Source organism: Odocoileus virginianus, chromosome 8, assembly GCF_023699985.2.
Source record: "Odocoileus virginianus isolate 20LAN1187 ecotype Illinois chromosome 8, Ovbor_1.2, whole genome shotgun sequence".
Lineage (NCBI taxonomy): Eukaryota > Metazoa > Chordata > Mammalia > Artiodactyla > Cervidae > Odocoileus > Odocoileus virginianus.
In genome coordinates, this window is record NC_069681.1 from 37,636,818 (window position 1) to 37,650,455 (window position 13,638).

The following is a 13,638-nucleotide window of genomic DNA, read 5'->3' on the forward strand; positions in this document are numbered from 1 at the left end:
TTTTTGAGGAATGTCCATATTCTCTTCCATTGTGGTTATATCATTTTACATTGTCACTTGATCACCGATTTTCTTCTTTAACTTGAGGAGTAAACAGAACGTTTTTTATAAACTATGACATTTTGTTTGGACCAGTGGCTCCAGTTGGTGGTCTGTTGTGGCAGCTCCTGGTGCTCTTCAGGTTCCTAAGATCTCTAGGGCATTTTTCTTACTAAATAAAGGGATTGTGCAACACAGGTTGTATTTTTTGTAGTCAGCAGACTGGCGTTAAGAACACAGCTTCCTCATAGGAACAGTGTTTTGGACATTATACTTGCTCATTTCAGAATGAACAAACTAAGCTCAAAGTGTTTAAATATTGTCACCCACAGAATGAATGTTTATAGTTTTATAGTTTATAGTTTATAAGCTGTAGTTTATAGTTTATAGTCCAGGTTTATAGTTCAAGTCTCTGAATTTCTTTCCTTAAGGCAGCCTCTCCACTTTCATCTAATTTGGTTCAAAATTACTTAGTTGTCTCTTAAGTGTGAACCTACACCCTTTACTCTTCGGACAGGCCCAAGTTTATTGAAACGGGGTGAGGGGTGGGGAGGTGGGGATTTTGCTTCTACCTCCTGCTCCTCCCTTTGGCATCGTTGAAGCAGGGCTGCTGCCACACTGACGAGTTAAAGGCTGAACGAGAATCCCTAGAGCCCTGCTGTCAGGGGTCATCCTGCTCGTGCTGACACCACTCAAGACCCCAGGAACGCATGCTCCATTGTGTTATGTTCTAAGATGACTTAGGCATTCAGTTCTCTGTCTCCATTTCTTATTTCAGACACTTTGCCTTAGTAGCTCAGCCATGGGGAAGACCACCACAGGCCAGATAGTTAACCTGCTGTCCAACGATGTGAACAGGTTTGACCAGGTGAGCTGCCTCTGAGGGATCCTCTTCCATTTCCTGTTCTTCTCACTGGGTTCAGTTTATTGGGATGCCAGGTGCCAGGGTTTGGTGTTGGCCAGGATTCCATTGAGGATGTAAGGCAAAGGTTCTATTTATCCAACTTTCATTTCTTTGTGTGCAGTTTAGATGCAATTATATGTGTTGTTCAGTAAGTGACAGTTTTGTTTTTCTGACAATAAATAGGCAGCATTGTTCTTGCTTGGCTTGATTAGTATTTCTAGGGGGTCTTCCTGGAGTGGCCCTTCTTGGCACATGGTATTGGTGTTGCTGCCTGAACTGTCTTCCTCCTCCTGTGGATGATGAAGGCCTGGTGGTTAGGGATTCCTGTTCAGTGCCTGCTTCACAGGAAGCCTGAGAGAAGTATGCCAAGTGTGTGGTCCCCAGCCAGACACAACCTATCCTCTGTTGTCTCCCCAGTCTTTTTTCCACCAACCCTAGGCATAGATCACATGACCCAGGGCATTGTAGCTGTTGGTCAGATCTGTGTTACATTAGACACTCCTCAAGTATTCATTCATCAAACATGAAGTAAGGCCCCTGCTCAGTTTCAGGGATGAATAAAGCTTAGTTCCTGCCCTATCGAACCCATAGCCTATCAGGGAGGTAAGTATACAAGTATCTCCTGGAGAGAGTGGTGGGTACCATAATATAGGATTTCCTGGAGTGCTGGGGAGCCCCAGGGTAATGAGGGATAAATTCTGTGACAAGAAGCATTTGAGGAAGTCCTGAGCTCATCTGTAGTGTAGACAAAATCAACATCTTCCTTCAGTCCTGATGGTAGAGTCCTCCCCGACCATCCCTGAGTCTGACCCTTTGCTGCCCCGGAACAGCACCATCTGGGGTGGACACTGGTTTTATGCTTCATCAGGTTTAAAACCTGCTGAGATAATTTCTGTTTAAATTCCTGGCTATTCCTTCAGAGCAAAGTGTTTCTACACTGTGTCCTTGCAGTTTTGTTTTTATACCATCCCAAGAAGGCTTTGTCTTTCTCTCTTAAGGTAACGATATTCTTGCACTATCTGTGGGTTGGACCACTGCAGGCTATCGTAGTGACCGCCCTGCTCTGGATGGAAATAGGAATATCATGTCTTGCTGGGATGGCGGTTCTCGTTATTCTTCTGCTTTTGCAAAGCTGTTTCGGGAAGTTGTTTTCATCACTCCGGTAAGAGAAACACTTCTTTTAAAAATTGATAATATGTAGTTGGTAACATCCACAGTCTGCTTGATGCTTTTGTTGAAAAACAAGACAAATTCCTTCTCTGGTCTCTTCTTTGTGTGGGTTATAGACCCTTCAGGCTTAGCCATTGGAGGCTCCAGCCTTATGCTGAAGGCCTACCTTGAAACAGGAGCAGTGAAGGCATTCATTGTCTCCTCTTGGCACTGTATATGAATAAGTAGAGTGTTCTTTAACAGAATTTACCCATGTCCAAGTTATTTAATTATTGTTAAAATGGAATAATCTTGTAGGCCCATTTCTCACTGCCTGTGTTTTTGTTATGCTTCTGTTGGAACCTTTTCAGGTATTATGTTCATGTTGCCATTAATTTATAAGCACCCCAAGGGCCAGGCTGATCTTCTTATATCTTTATGAAGCCCCACATTCACAGCAGCACATGTGGTAGAAAAGTGGCTGGTGGTGAAGAGCCTTCTGGTGATGAGTTAGACCTGAAGCAGATCCCAGAGGGTTGGAGGTGGGTGGTTGTCAGGTGATGGGGATGTTGTGCTGTTTGAAGCTCACTGAGTTCTTGTGTGTGTTGTGTGTGTGCAGGTCTGTGCTTGGTGTCTTTCTCTACTTGGAATTCCCTTTCCTATCTTTGCTGTAGAGATGCTCCCTGTCCTTCGAGGCCCTGTTCCAGTGCTACCAGGTCTCTGAAGCACTTCTTGTTCTCCTTTCCTGTTGGAATTAACAGCCTCATCTTTTCTGCTCCCCAGAACTTCACTCCTATTTTATTACAGCACAGCCAGTGTCTTCAGTGCCGTGTAGATTCGGGTGCCTTTCTGCCTTCCCTACCTGTCTGTGACCTGCTTGAGCAAACAGTTTGTATCTGACTCATTTTAGGTCTTCCTTAGCTGATGCTGCAAGTTCTCCAAGTTACTTCTTAAAATGCCCTGAATGGTTGGTTGACTTCCTAATTGAATCATTTTCTCGGTTTGTACTTTGAGAAGGACCTGCCTGTTTTCTAAGTGCAAAAGGACTGTAGAGAATAATTTGATTCCTAGCTACTCCCCCTGTGCCCACTCCTGCTGCTGGTGCTGAGGAAAGTTGGGCTGTGGTCTCACTAAGGCTCATCTCTCACGTATGTTCTCTTAGGAGTAAGACCGCTGCTCTCACAGATGACAGGATCAGGACCATGAGTGAAGTCATAACTGGCATCAGAACAATAAAAATGAATGCTTGGGAAAAGTCATTTATAGACCTTATTACGAGATCGAGAAGGTAAGTTTACATGTATATATATGTGTGTGTGTGTATGTGTGTGTGTATCACTCCATATTTTCATGCTTTATTTCCCATTCTACTGAATGCTTTAGATGTCTTACCAAATAAGTATTTAAATTCACTTTCACATTAACATGAACTTAAATACTTACTATTCACTGCATCCCCCACATGTTGCAGGAGGGTTAAGTAGAGTAGTGGAGATGTCATTTAACCTGCTTTTCCATTTACCATCTTCTCAGAGGAAAAAAGGGTTTACCTGGTGGCTCAGCTAGTAAATAATTCATCTTCAATGTGGGAGACCTGGGTTCAATCCCTGGGTTGGGAAGATCCCATGGAGAAGGGAACAGATACCCTCTCCAGTATTCTGACCTGGAGAATCCATGGACTGTATAGTCCATGGGGTTGCAAAGAGTTGAACATGACTGAGCGACTTTCACAAAGGAAAAAATATATATGCTTCTTACTTATATAGAAATGAAATTCTAAATACTTCTTAATACCTTAAATCTCAATAAGCAATGCTTTTAAGATAGCATTTGAAACTATGACATTAAAACTAAAATTGTAACTTATGTTGATGGAGCACATATGGGGGGGAATTATAGAGATTGATTGTACCTGTGTTGAACCAAACTGAATGAATCACTATTCTTCATTGTCATCATGCTTCGTCACTCAGTCATGTCCCACTCTTTTCGACCCCATGGACTGTAGCCTGCCAAGCTCCTCTGTCAGTGGGCTTTCTCAGGCAAGAATACTGGAGTGGGTTGCCAGTTCCTCCTCCAAGGGATGTTCCTAACCCAGAGATTGAAACCATGTCTCCTGCATTGCAGGTGAATTCTTTACCACCAGGAAAGTTCATGAGTCACTATTATTCATTTCAAATGGAGCTATGAAAATACTGTTCCTTTTATTTTGCTTCATGTTTGTAGGATGTTTCTCATCTTTCATTTAAATATCTGATGAGCATTTCTCTGACCCCCACCTTGTTACCTCTGACTTTGCACCTTTGTGGGGCAACTCACACGGGGCACTGAATCCTTGTATGTTGATACTTCTTATAAAACTTAAGTCCTACTTTGTTTTCCAGGAAGGAAATTTCCAAGATTCTGAGAAGTTCCTACCTTAGGGGAATGAATTTGGCATCATTTTTTACTGTGAGCAAAATAATGATTTTTGTCACCTTCATCAGCAATGAGCTCCTTGACAGCCTGATCACAGGCAGCCAAGTGTTCATGGTGGTGATGCTGTTTGAAGCTCTGCGATTTTCTAGCACCTTCTACTTCCCCATGGCCGTCGAGAAGGTGTCAGAGGCCGTCGTCAGCATCCAAAGAATCAAGGTTTAGTGAAAAATAACTTTTAAAAGTTATAGACAGATTTTACCTAAAATGCCTCCTTTTATGTGGTGTCACTGTGTGCCAGTTAGGTGAGATTTAACTCTTTCAGTGCCAAGCTGGCAGTCTTTCCAAAATGTCTGTATTTCTTAGGTCAGGTGCATTAAAAGTATCATAAGCTCCATGCTTATTTAGGGCTGGTAGTATAAATAGCAGCAACACATGCTCTTGACCTGCAGTGATGGCTGCAGGATGATTGAAATGCAGGAGAAGCAAACAGATGCATCTGCTGTGCTGACTGGAATGACTAGGCAGTGACTGTGCACAGTCCTGGGATGACTAGGATTCCTCTCTGGACCAGGAGGGGAGGAACTTGCTGAGAAGTCCTGTTCCCTGGGCAGGAAGAGTGGCCTCAGATTCACTTAGTTCTCTGTGTTTAAAAATGGATTCTTTCCTCCACAGATGTTTTCTCATTGATTTCTGATCTCTGTATTTTTGTCCTTATTTTACTTAGTGTCTAAGCCTGTCTCTACCTGCCCTCTTCCTTTCAAACGTGTGATTCCCACCATACCTATTGTCTCCTTTTTTAAACTAACTGCCCCTAAATAATCAGGGGTAAATCATTTTTATCACAAAGACAAGGGCCTGACACACAGTAGGTGCTCAAGTATTTCTGTTTAAAATGAAGATTAAATTGACTCTGTGAAAATGAATGATTTATTATGACCTCATAAGCCCAAGAAGTCTCTCTGTTTTTCTCTATATGAGGAAGGGGTACCCATGGTCTTGGCACTGGATGACTCCAGTAGGATTGCAAAAGATCTTAAGTTCAAAGCACTAAAAGTCTTCAGTGAGTTTTACATCCAATCAAATGTGTCTCTGAGGTGATATTGTTCACAAAGCAGCTTTAGGCTTTGCATTACCAGCCACTGAGAAATCAGTCTCTTTGGCTGCCTCTCTGGCCTTGATACTTTCCTACTGGAGAAAAATCCAGTTAGCATTTCTGGTGCCTTTATGAGCTGATCGTGTATTGAATGGGATCTCATTTAACCCTTTGAAGACTGTGACATCCATCCCCCTCAGAGCTATTATTTGTGGACAAGTGCTCAATAAATTTAATTCTTCACTTAAGGCATAATTTTCCTTTTCTTTCTTTTGTGTTTGAAAGTGAGGAATTTCTATTCTAGTATATGCGGACTGAGTATTGATGTCCTGGTTACATGCTTAAGCTGAAACTGTATTTGATTCTGTCTAGACCAGGTATTGGAGAAGGCAATGGCACCCCACTCCAGTACTCTTGCCTGGAAAATCCCATGGACAGAGGAGCCTGGTGGGCTGAAGTCCATGGGGTCGCTAAGAGTTGGACACGACTGAGTGAATTCACTTTGACTTTTCACTTTCATGCATTGGAGAAGGAAATGGCAACCGACTCCAGTGTTCTTGCCTAGAGAATCCCAGGGACCAGGGAGCCTGGTGGGCTGCTGTCTATGGGGTTGCACAGAGTCGGACACGACTGAAGCGACTTAGCAGCAGCAGCAGCAGCAGACCAGATATATAACATATGCATTACTCTCCAGGGCCCTTGGTCTTTTTAATCAATAGAAGTTGATAATAGGCCAGATGATAAATTCAAGCAAGGTTTTTGAGGCTTGTGCTGCATCACAAAGTATAAAAGCAAGAAACTAATGCCCCCGGTTGACTCAAAAGGGTGGGCTAGTTCCTTAAGTGGGGTGAGGGTGGGGGAGGTTTGGGGGTTTGAGCCATAGGGGTGACTTATGTGGTCTGCCCACTGCCTTGTAGGTGCCATGTGCCAAGATCCTCCCTTCTTTGCTCCCAGAAGCTCAGAAATGGCAGTTGGCTTCTGGTGTTTTTGTGTCTTACTGTTCGTGATCGCCTTTGCATGCATGTGGTTATGTTTAGTCCCTTACGGTTTCTTTGTATTTTGTTGCTGAAGGAGACATTTGTCCAGGTGCAAGTGCTCCCACACAGGGTCCCAGGTCCCAGCCTGTCTCATCACCTGTTGCTTGTTGCTGTATTAGCGTAGACTATGTAAGAGTGTAGTCATGCAGTCAGTAGTTGGCTGGTTTGAATAACTGCAGTATGTTCCTTCCTTTAGCTGATGCCCACTATAGGCTGACAGTGCAAGGCTCGGTATTAACTGGAGTTGGGACTGTAAAGCACATGAATGATGTAGTGTCTCCCCTCTGTGTGACTTAGTATTACTCTAGGGATTCAGATGTAGGGAGGGCAGTGCCAGCTAGGGATATCCTCTTGTTTCAGTATGGTTAGTATTTGAGATGGACCCAGAAGGGTGTGTGGGGTCAGTAATCAGCGTGTCCAGGCAGAGGCCACCTGGGGAGTGTGGACTTAGGTGCTAGTGGGTCACTTTAGGTGGGGGGAGGGTATTAAGCTTGTGGACACTCTCTGAGGGGCTGTAAGGAGAACAGGAGGGAGTTGTCTTGGGATACCCAAGAGTCAGTGATGTTAGGGAGGACTGGGGAAGGAACCTGAAAAAGAAAAGTTGCATTATTGAAATAGCTAATAGTGAGTAAGATTCTGAAATTATGTTGTTTCAAGAGGAAAAGAGAATTAGGAGAGATGTGAACTGTGTCAGAACAGGTGAGAGCTGGTACCTGACTGATCATGGGAGTGGTGGTGCAGAGAGAGAACTCAGGCTGTGGTGGTTCAAAGTCTGCAAACATGTTCTCAGACCACCGTCCATCCATTCTGCCTCCTGGTGGACATGGGTTCAGGGAGGGTAGGAGCCTTGTGTTAGGTTCTCAATGAGCTTGGATGAGAGGAGGAAGGAATGAATGAATCGCATCTTCCACCAGCTGACATTTGACAGAAATGTAAGGATCATGTCTTTCTTTTTCTGCACAATGGTTTTCACATTAAGGTTTTACCAGTTCTTCTTTTGAAGTAGAAGTTTGCAATCACATTTATGACTCTGAGGCATGATAGATGGGATGTCAAGATGTATAAGGTAATAGGTTACTATTTATGTGTTGTTTTCTTTCTAAAACATCCTCAGATGCTTGTTTCAGTTTCCCCACTTATTGGTAAGGATTCAGTTTGCCTGTGGGTCCCAGAGGTACCCATGTTAAAGCTGCTTACAGGGGCCATTTGTTTTTCTCTCTTGCAAGAATCCTTCTGAGGCTCTGAGTGTGTTTCCTGGTACTGCTGTTAGAAAGTACCACAAACCAGGTGGCTTAAAATTGCAAGAATGTGTTATTTCATAGCCCTGGAGGATAGAAGTCTGAAATCAAGGTGTCAGCGGGGTCAGGATCCCTCTGAATCTGATAAGGGAGCATAATTTCTTGCCTCTGTTAGCTTTGAGTGGTTTTAGGCAAATCTTGGCATTCCTTCACTTGTAACTGCCATCACTCCAGCCTCTGTCTCCATCATCAGGTAACTGTTTTTTGGGTGTATATCAGTCTCTGCATCTCTCATAAGGGCACCAATCATATTGGATTCAGGGCCCACCCTACTCCACTGTGATCTCACTTTAATTGATTACATTTATAGCAACTAAATATCCAAATAAAATCATATTTTGAGGTAACTTGGGTTAGGACCACAGTGTATCTCTTTTGTGGGGATCCAGTTCACCTCAATAAGTTCTATGGTTAGTGTGATCCTCCGTGGTGTTAGGGACCCAGACTCACTCTTTCTTTTAAAAAAAATATTTATTTTAATTGGAGGCTAATTACTTTACAATATTGTGGTTGTTTTTGCCATACATTGATATGAATCAGCCACGGGTGTACACGTGTCCCCCATCCCGAACCCCCTCCCACCTCCCTCCCCACCCCATCCCTCTGGGTTGTCCCAGTGCACCGGCTTTGAGTGCCATGTATCATGCGCTGAACTTGGACTGGTCATCTATTTCACATATGGTAATATACATGTTTCAATGCTATTCTCTCAAATCATCCCACCCTTGCCTTCTCCCACAGAATCTAAAAGTCTGTTCTTTATATCTATGTCTCTTTTGATGTCTCATATATAAGGTCATTGTTATCATCTTTCTTAACTCCATATATATGTGTAAATATACTGTATTGGTGTTTCTCTTTCTGACTTACTTCACTCCGTATGTCTGTGTGTGTTAGTTGCTTAGTCATGTCCAACTCTTTGCAACCCCATGGACTGTAGCCTGCCAGGCTCCTCTGTCCATGGGATTCTCCAGGCAAGAATACTGGAGTGGGTTGCCATTTCCTTCTCCAGGGGATCTTCCCAACCAAGGAATAAAACCCAGGTCTTCTGCATTGCAGGCAGATTCTTTACTCTCTGAGCCACTGGGAAAGCCACTACACCCTCTAAACTGGGTATTAGAGGACATCAAAGAGTTCATGTTGTTGGGCATTAATGATGTTGGTAGAACTTTAACTGAACTTGTAAGATAGCAAGGGAAATCCTGATTAAAGCAGAAGACCACAGCAGGGCTCTAAGGTGGATGATTACTTCACGGCAGCAAGGGCACAAAGGAGCACGTGCGATCTGAGACCCTGATTAAAGCCAGAAAGCTTCGCAAAGCTTTATCCTCGGGAAAATGAGTTATCACAGGAGCACATTACCCTCCAAGGCAGTCTATCAAGAAACTTCCTGATTTAACTCTTGTAGAGGAAGCTTATGTTTCTTAAATAATTCATAGCATGGACACAGCTGACCCTTGTGGGGACTGGAGCCTAAATTCACACTATCTATTTGGAATAGCCTGAAAAACCTGTATGTCTTTGATCCAGGAATCCCATTTCAGAGGATCCCTCTCTGTATAGTTAGATGTAACCAAGCAAATATAAAATGATATGTAGAAGGTTAGTCAACATAGGCTTGTTTGTAATAGTAAAAAGGTAGAAAGAATCCAAGTGTCCAGTAGAGGGAACTGGTGGATAAACTTTGGTGCATCCATACAGTGGAGTCCTAGGCAAATGTAAAAATAATGGGATGATCTCTGTCTGCTGGTGGGGAGTCATCCTGGGGCTGTCTGTTTTTTTTCTTTAGCCCCCATTCTCCTGGTCACCACCCCTTCCTTAAGGCTGTCTTGTTAATCCAGAAAAAAAAAAAAAGAATGCAGGACAACATATAATATATGAGAAAGAGGGGAAGAGATGTCTTATGTAAGAAAGAGGGAAATCCCATGCATATTGCTTGTATTTGCAAAAAGAAACATTGAGAGGAGAAGTAAAAGGATGAATGATGAAAATGACTACTAGGAAAGGTGGGGAGAATGAAGTGGATGGGGCGGTGGTTAAATCTCACTTGTATACAGCTTTCTACATAGGTTTGACCTTTCAACTATCTAGTTTTAAAAACTTAATTAAAGCCCCCCAAAAGTCAATAGTTAAATGCCTGGCAAATGTATATCCTTTCTGGATGAATGTGCCCACTGGCCTGAAGGACAGCAGGGTCAAGGTAGAGAAGCCTACAATCAGCAGGAAGCCTGATGGGGATGGAGCTGGTAGTGACCGCACCTTGGAGGCAAACCACAGGGAGTTGAGGGACTCGGACACATTCTTTTCTAGGGGAGAAATGTTCACAAACATGAACATCTTAGCACTCTGTATAATAGGCTATATTTCATCCACCTCATTAGAACTGATTCAAATGCATTTTTTAATAGCTGAGTAATATTCCACTGTGTATATGTACCACAACTTTCTTATCCATTCATCTGTCAATGGACATGAAGGTTGCTTCCATGTCCTGGCTATTGTAAACAGCACTGCGATGAACACTGGGGTATGCATGTCTCTTTCAATTCTGGTTTCCTTGGTGTGTATGCCCAGCAGTGGGATTGCTGGGTTGTATGGTAGTTCTGTGTCATGTTTTTTAAGGAGTTCTCCACACTCTTATCCATAGTGGCTGTACTAGTTTGCATTCCCACCAACAGTGTAAGAGGCATTCCCTTTTCTCTGCACCCTCTCCGGCATTTATTGTTTGTAGATTTTTTGATAGCAGCCATTCTGACCAGCATGAGGTGGTACCTCATTGTGGTTTTGATTTGCATTTCTCTGATAATGAGTGATGTTGAGCATCTTTTCATGTGTTTGTTAGCCATCTGTTTATCTTATTTGGAGAAATGTTTGTTTAGTTATTTGGCCCATTTTTTGATTGGGTCATTTATTTTTCTGGTAATGAGCAGCATGAGCTACTTGTATATTTTTGAGATTAATTCTTCGTCAGTTGCTTCATTTGCAATTATTTTCTCCCATTCTGAAGGCTGTCTTTTCATCTTGCTTATAGTTTCCTTCATTGTGCAAAAGCTTTTAAGTTTAATTAGGTCCCATTTGTTTACTTTTGCTTTTATTTCCGTTACTCAGGGAGGTGGGTCATAGAGGATCTTGCTGTGATTTATGTCAAAGAGTGTTTTGGTTATGTTTTCCTCTAGGAGTTTTATAGTTTCTAGTCTTACATTTAGATCTTTAACCCATTTTGAGTTTATTTTTGTGGATGGTGTTAGAAAGTGTTCTAGTTTCATTCTTTTACAGAAGGCTGGCCAGTTTTCCCAGCACCACTTGTTAAAGAGATTGTCTTTTGTCCATTGTATATTTCTGCCTCCTTTGTCAAACATTAGGTGTCCAAAGGTGTGGGGATTTATCTCTGGGCTTTCTATTTTGTTCCATTGATATATATTTCTGTCTTTGTGCTCATACCATACTGTCTTGATGACTTAGCTTTGTACTATAATCTGAAGTCAGGCAGGTTGATTCCTCCAGTTCCATTCTTCTTTCTCAAGATTGCTTTGGCTATTCAAGGTTATTTTGTATTTCCATACAAACTGTGAAATTATTTGTTCTAGTTCTCTGAAAAATACCATTGGTAGCTTGACAGGGATTGCATTGAATCTATAGATCACTTTGGGTCATATACTCATTTTCACTATACTGATTCTTCCAATCCATGGACATGGTATATTTCTCCCTCTATTTGTGTCACCTTTGATTTCTTTCATAAGTGTTTTATAGTTTTCTATATATAGATTTTTTTTTCTTTAGGTAGATTTATTGCTAAGTATTTTATTCTTTTTGTCTCAATGGTGAATAGGATTGTTTCCTTAATTTCTCTTTCTGTTCTTTATTTCTTATTATTCCACTGCATGTGACCTTGACCCCGCTGGCAGCCTCCAAGGCTCAGGCCGTGGGGTGGAAGAAGGCCCTGGTTGCTGTCACATTCCACTAACCTGTGTTTAGTCACGTGGATGTGCCTATCTGATTGGGAGTCTGGAGAGAGAGGGCCTCCTTTAAGGCTGCCACATGCAGCTAAAATCTAGGGTTTGTTACCTCAGAAGAAAGAGAGAAGATTTCGAGGGCAGCCAGCAGTCTCTGCCTCATGCTCGCAGTTTTGGGGACCTTGGAGAAGTGGGAGTGGTATAAATTGTTTGTTCAATTTCTCTACCACTCTAGCTTTCCTCTTTGAATTATGTCTAGCATTTGCAAGACAAGAGAGAGTTTTGTTATATGTGTTTCAGCTTTGTAGCAGTTCATAGGACTTTGTTTTATTTAGCTAAATTGCACTGATTAGCTGCTAAGTGGTGTAGAAGATAACAAGAAATGGGAGGTGTGGCCATTCCTGCTGTTGAGGAGAGAGGGCATTGACTAAGGTGAAGAGCAGTAAATGTGAATAGATGCTGGTAAAATATTTTTTAAGATGTAGAAACTTAAGAGCATTTTCTTTTTAGAATGATGACTTAAGTGATAGTTAATGACAAGCAGTGATATGGATTTGACACACACGAGGGGGAAAGCAGAGTGTACAGGGTTTGCACTCAGAGTCTCTGTCGTTGATCTTGTGTTCCCAGCCTGTCCTGTGCCACCTGCTTCCTGAAGGGCCTGGGAAGGGCCTTCCTCTCTGTGTTCTAGCAGTGTCACATGGTGCTTGGCACATGGTGGGATTCAGTTAATGTTTATGAAAAATTTCCTACCAGCTCACCTGTTTATTGTTGGTAACACAAAAGTAAAACTGTAGAAATGTCCAGGTTCTAAATGTATTGGAGTTTGAAGCCATATTTTCTTCTTAGAGAGGAACCAGTACACTTGTTGAGAAAGTAGAAAAGATAGCTGCATTGCCAGGAACTCTTTATTTATCTGTTTTATACACACACACACACACACGTACTATATATATGTATGTATATACTATATTATATATATGTTATACTATATTATATACTTATACGTACCATATACTATAATAAAAATATGTAATATATGTTATATAGTGTTTCTTATGTGAACCAAGACTTAATAAAATGCAGTTGTAAAATGATAGGTAAGTATAAATGATATGTATAAAACTTTTTTTTAAATGCCAGAGAAGCAGTTGTTTTGTTTGTGCTTTGTTCTTGCAGTATAAATAATCTGAGTCTTTCCTTTTTCTATAGAATTTTCTATCACTTGATGAGATGTCACAGTGTTACCCTCAGCTGCCATCAGATGGTGAAATGATAGTGGACGTGCAAGACTTAACAGCTTTTTGGGAAAAGGTAAGAGACCCTCCATTTCAGAATCGTGACTGCTAAAAGACAACTATGACATAGATTTATCAGAGAATTTTGAGATTTTACACATACTGTTAAGTGTGACTTGCCCATTTACTGAAAATATGTTATGAAAATTCTCAGAATCAGGAATAAAGTTTGCAATGAATGGAAATTAAGTATAAAGTCAGCATGAGGCATTTGACATGTTGCTCTCTATCTCATTTTCAAGAGAGCTTTCAAAGTATTAGCACATGTTGAATTGAAAGTACATAACAGTCTTCTTTTTTAAATTTTATTTTATTTTCCATTATGTATGTTTTATTACAAAATATCAAATGTAAATCCCTGCTCTATACAATAGGATCACCTTAAACAAAAGATACACAGCGTATATACATCTTTTCTTGAAAACCCAGATCTAATATTTTGGGCA

The 13,638-nt window shown here is 41.6% G+C and overlaps 1 protein-coding gene across 1 annotated transcript in view; it reads left to right on the top strand.

Moving 5' to 3' along the window:
• Positions 1-13,638, top strand: part of LOC110127204 (ATP-binding cassette sub-family C member 4-like) — a 209,737-nt gene that overhangs the window by 26,281 nt on the left and 169,818 nt on the right. Inside the window, 5 exon segments of the mRNA XM_020877316.2 lie at positions 818-907; positions 1,942-2,105; positions 3,255-3,380; positions 4,477-4,726; positions 13,107-13,208. Coding sequence (XP_020732975.2) covers positions 818-907; positions 1,942-2,105; positions 3,255-3,380; positions 4,477-4,726; positions 13,107-13,208 — 732 coding nt within the window.